Raw genomic sequence first — 3,166 nt, 5'->3', positions numbered from 1 at the left:
CCCAAGGGGACCACCGCTCCGAGCCCCTCGCCAGGGCGCCCTCGGAGCCGTCTGTGGGCCATAGGCGTCCCCCACGCTCGCCCACCGGGCTCCCAGCCTGCCCAACCAAGCCCCTCACTCAGGACCCCTCTTCCACCAGGTCCTTCTCGAGTTGAGGGAGCCCCTGGGCTGCCCCCCCCATTGTGCTTCCCTCTACTCAGGGCCCGGAGAGCAGGTCCCATCTCGATCAAACCTCTCCCTGGTCAGGTGCCCCGAGGTCACCCCCCCCCACATTGGTGAGCATCCCCCGAGACCCGCCCCAGGCCAGGGTTCCGTGGGCCTTCTTGAATAGCAGTTCCTTCAGTGTCCCAGGGCCTGGCCCTGGCTCCACGACCCAGAGCTGTGGCCTGGGCATCTCCGGGTGGGCTGCCTTGCACAAGCGAGGACCCCAGGGCCGTACAGCCAGGCCTCTCTGCTTTGCCTCCTCTTGCTCTGTGACCTTGAGCCAGTCCCTCCCCCACCCAAGCCCCATGCCCAGGACCCACTCCCCAAACAGGAGGTGGGGATGGGATTCAAACTGCACCAGGTGGTCAGTTGGCATGGACTCAAGGATCATTGGATGTGAGGGTGTCCTAGTCACGGGATTCCAGTCCCAAAAGGGCCCCTCTGGAGAGACCACTGCTGAGGAGGGCACCCAAAGCAAGACAGGGTCTGCATCTGGGGCTGCCGAGCCCCACCACCAGCACAGACCCCAGGTCCTTGGGTCAGCAGCAGCAGCATGGGGCTGTCCGCCAGTGTGCCTGCTTCCTTTGCCCACCATGAAGGGGCCACCTCTGCAGAGCTGCTGGCACCCAGGCCGTCAGCCCCCTTCCTGCTCCTAATGCTGAGATTCACTGTGCGTGGGATCACAGACCTCCTGTCAGGCCCAGCTAGTCTTCTGCAGCTCCCCAAGTTTTCGGACAGGGAACTGGGCTCCGTGTTGGCTGTCGCTTTCATTATTGCTTTGTTTCGTTTTTCCTGACAAATCTGGTACCTCTGAGAATTCAGAGCAGGCTCCAGGCCCATTGGTCCAGCCCAGTGCGTCCCCAGAGCCCTGGGACTGCTGTGAGAACCGTGCCTCCATCTGTGTGGGGACTGCCCCATGCCAGGCACCTGCCCCAGGGCCTTTTCCACCTTATCACCCACTGGCCCAGCATCCCCGTGGAGACAGAGGAGAAAACAGAGGCCAGGGACATGATCTGCCTGTCCTGGTCCACACCCCCAGACCTCGCCTGGTTCTGGGGCCACTCTCAAGCCCTCCCCTGCAGACACACAGGCCTGAGGGAAAGGACCTGTCCAAAGTACAGGGACATAGAGCCAGGAGGTGCAGATGGCCCTCCCCATGCCGAGGACACTCAGGGCAGTGGGGAGGAAGAAGAGGCCGCTCCTGTTTTGTGTGAGTGAGGACATAGATTCTGGAGACGGGCCTCCCTCCTGCTGTCCCCTGCCCACGACTCTTCCCCTCCTCCAGCCCTCCAAGGGTGGTGTGCTGTGACCTCCAGAGGCCACTGGCCCCTCTGTGCCTGGGAGAGGAGAAAGATGGTGAAAGGAGCCCTCCCAGGGAGCTGTACTCCTAAGGACACATCAGGCCAGATCACCAGGGGATGCAGTTTATAAAGCGGGAGGGTTGGGAGGGATGGTTCTTGTTGTGCTTTGTTTTGTGGTACTGGGGCTTGAACCCAGAGTGCTCTACCACTGAGCTACGTCCTGTCCCCAGCCCTTTTACATTTTTTTTTTTATTTTGAGACAGGGCCTCACGAAGTCACCCAAGCTGTCCTTAAACTTGCCATCTTCCTGCTCTGGCCTCCTGGGTTGCTGGGGGGACAGGTGTGGCCACCATGCGGGGTAGGGCGTTTCCTATTTAGTCTGACCTTTAGCATTGTTATTCACTTCTTGGCTGTGAGTTCCCACCATGCAGAGGTAGGGGCTGCTTTAGGGAGTCGGCATCATGATATGCAAATTGTGGTCTTGGACCCGCTGGGTCAGGGCACATTGTTGGTGGGGAAGCAGTTCCCAGGGCCAACTGATTCATCATTTCTGGGGCCAAGGCCCTGAAATGCTCACTTTAAACTATGGCACGGCCCCTGGGGTCTAGGATGCGCCAGGCTCCTAGCAGGGAGCTGTGGTTGCTGGGATGCAGTGTTTTGCCCTCTGGGTTCAGAGCAGGAGGACACAGAGGGTCAGGGTGGTGAGAGGGCTGGTCTAGGTGGCAGAGCAGCAGAGGAGCCGGGTCAGCTGGCTGCCAGGAGGTCACAGCGTGGGGACAGCCTACAGCAGAGAGGGAGCCCGGGCCTCATCTCTGCCAGCTCAGAGGCCCCTTGGGGAGGCTTAGGCCCCGGGTTTGGGAAGGCAGAAGCAAGTCGAGGAGCTGGCGGTGAGCCCTGGTGCCCTCGTGTGGGGCAGAACTGCAGTCGGCAGCGGGCCTCCGTGAGGCGGCAAGCGCCCCTTCCTCGGAGAAGCCTCCCCGCCTGTCCTCAGGGCCAGAAGCTGACGACCCTCTGGGCTGGGTGGCCTTCTGTCTGACTGTCCTCTCCACACAGGGTCGGTCTGGGCTTCTAGCAGCCGCCCCGTCCCTCACGCGGCAGGGGGAAGATGCCCGAGCAAAGCAACGACTACCGCGTGGTGGTGTTCGGCGCGGGCGGCGTGGGCAAGAGCTCACTGGTGCTGCGCTTCGTGAAGGGCACGTTCCGTGACACGTACATCCCCACCATCGAGGACACCTACCGGCAGGTGATCAGCTGTGACAAGAGCGTCTGCACGCTGCAGATCACGGACACCACCGGCAGCCACCAGTTCCCGGCCATGCAGCGCCTGTCCATCTCCAAGGGCCACGCCTTCATCCTGGTCTTCTCGGTCACCAGCAAGCAGTCGCTGGAGGAGCTGGGGCCCATCTACCAGCTCATCGTGCAGATCAAGGGCAGCGTGGAGGACATCCCCGTCATGCTGGTGGGGAACAAGTGTGACGAGACGCAGCGGGAGGTGGACACCTGCGAGGCCCAGGCCCTGGCGCAGCAGTGGAAGTGCGCCTTCATGGAGACGTCGGCCAAGATGAACCACAACGTCAAGGAGCTCTTCCAGGAGCTGCTGACGCTGGAGACCCGCCGCAGCATGAGCCTGAGCATCGACGGCAAGCGCTCCAGCAAGCAGA

At 62.0% G+C, this 3,166-nt stretch overlaps 1 protein-coding gene across 1 annotated transcript in view; it reads left to right on the top strand.

Annotated features, from left to right (window-relative positions):
• Positions 1–3,166, top strand: part of Diras1 (DIRAS family GTPase 1) — a 17,939-nt gene that overhangs the window by 10,762 nt on the left and 4,011 nt on the right. The window contains exon 2 of the mRNA XM_048810773.1: positions 2,559–3,161. Coding sequence (XP_048666730.1) covers positions 2,611–3,161 — 551 coding nt within the window. The 5' untranslated portion in view covers positions 2,559–2,610. The remainder of the gene's footprint in view (positions 1–2,558; positions 3,162–3,166) is intronic.

The sequence above is a fragment of the Marmota marmota genome, unplaced genomic scaffold (assembly GCF_001458135.2).
Source record: "Marmota marmota marmota unplaced genomic scaffold, marMar, whole genome shotgun sequence".
Classification (NCBI taxonomy): Eukaryota; Metazoa; Chordata; class Mammalia; order Rodentia; family Sciuridae; genus Marmota; species Marmota marmota.
This window is presented reverse-complemented; position numbering and strand designations above follow the sequence as displayed.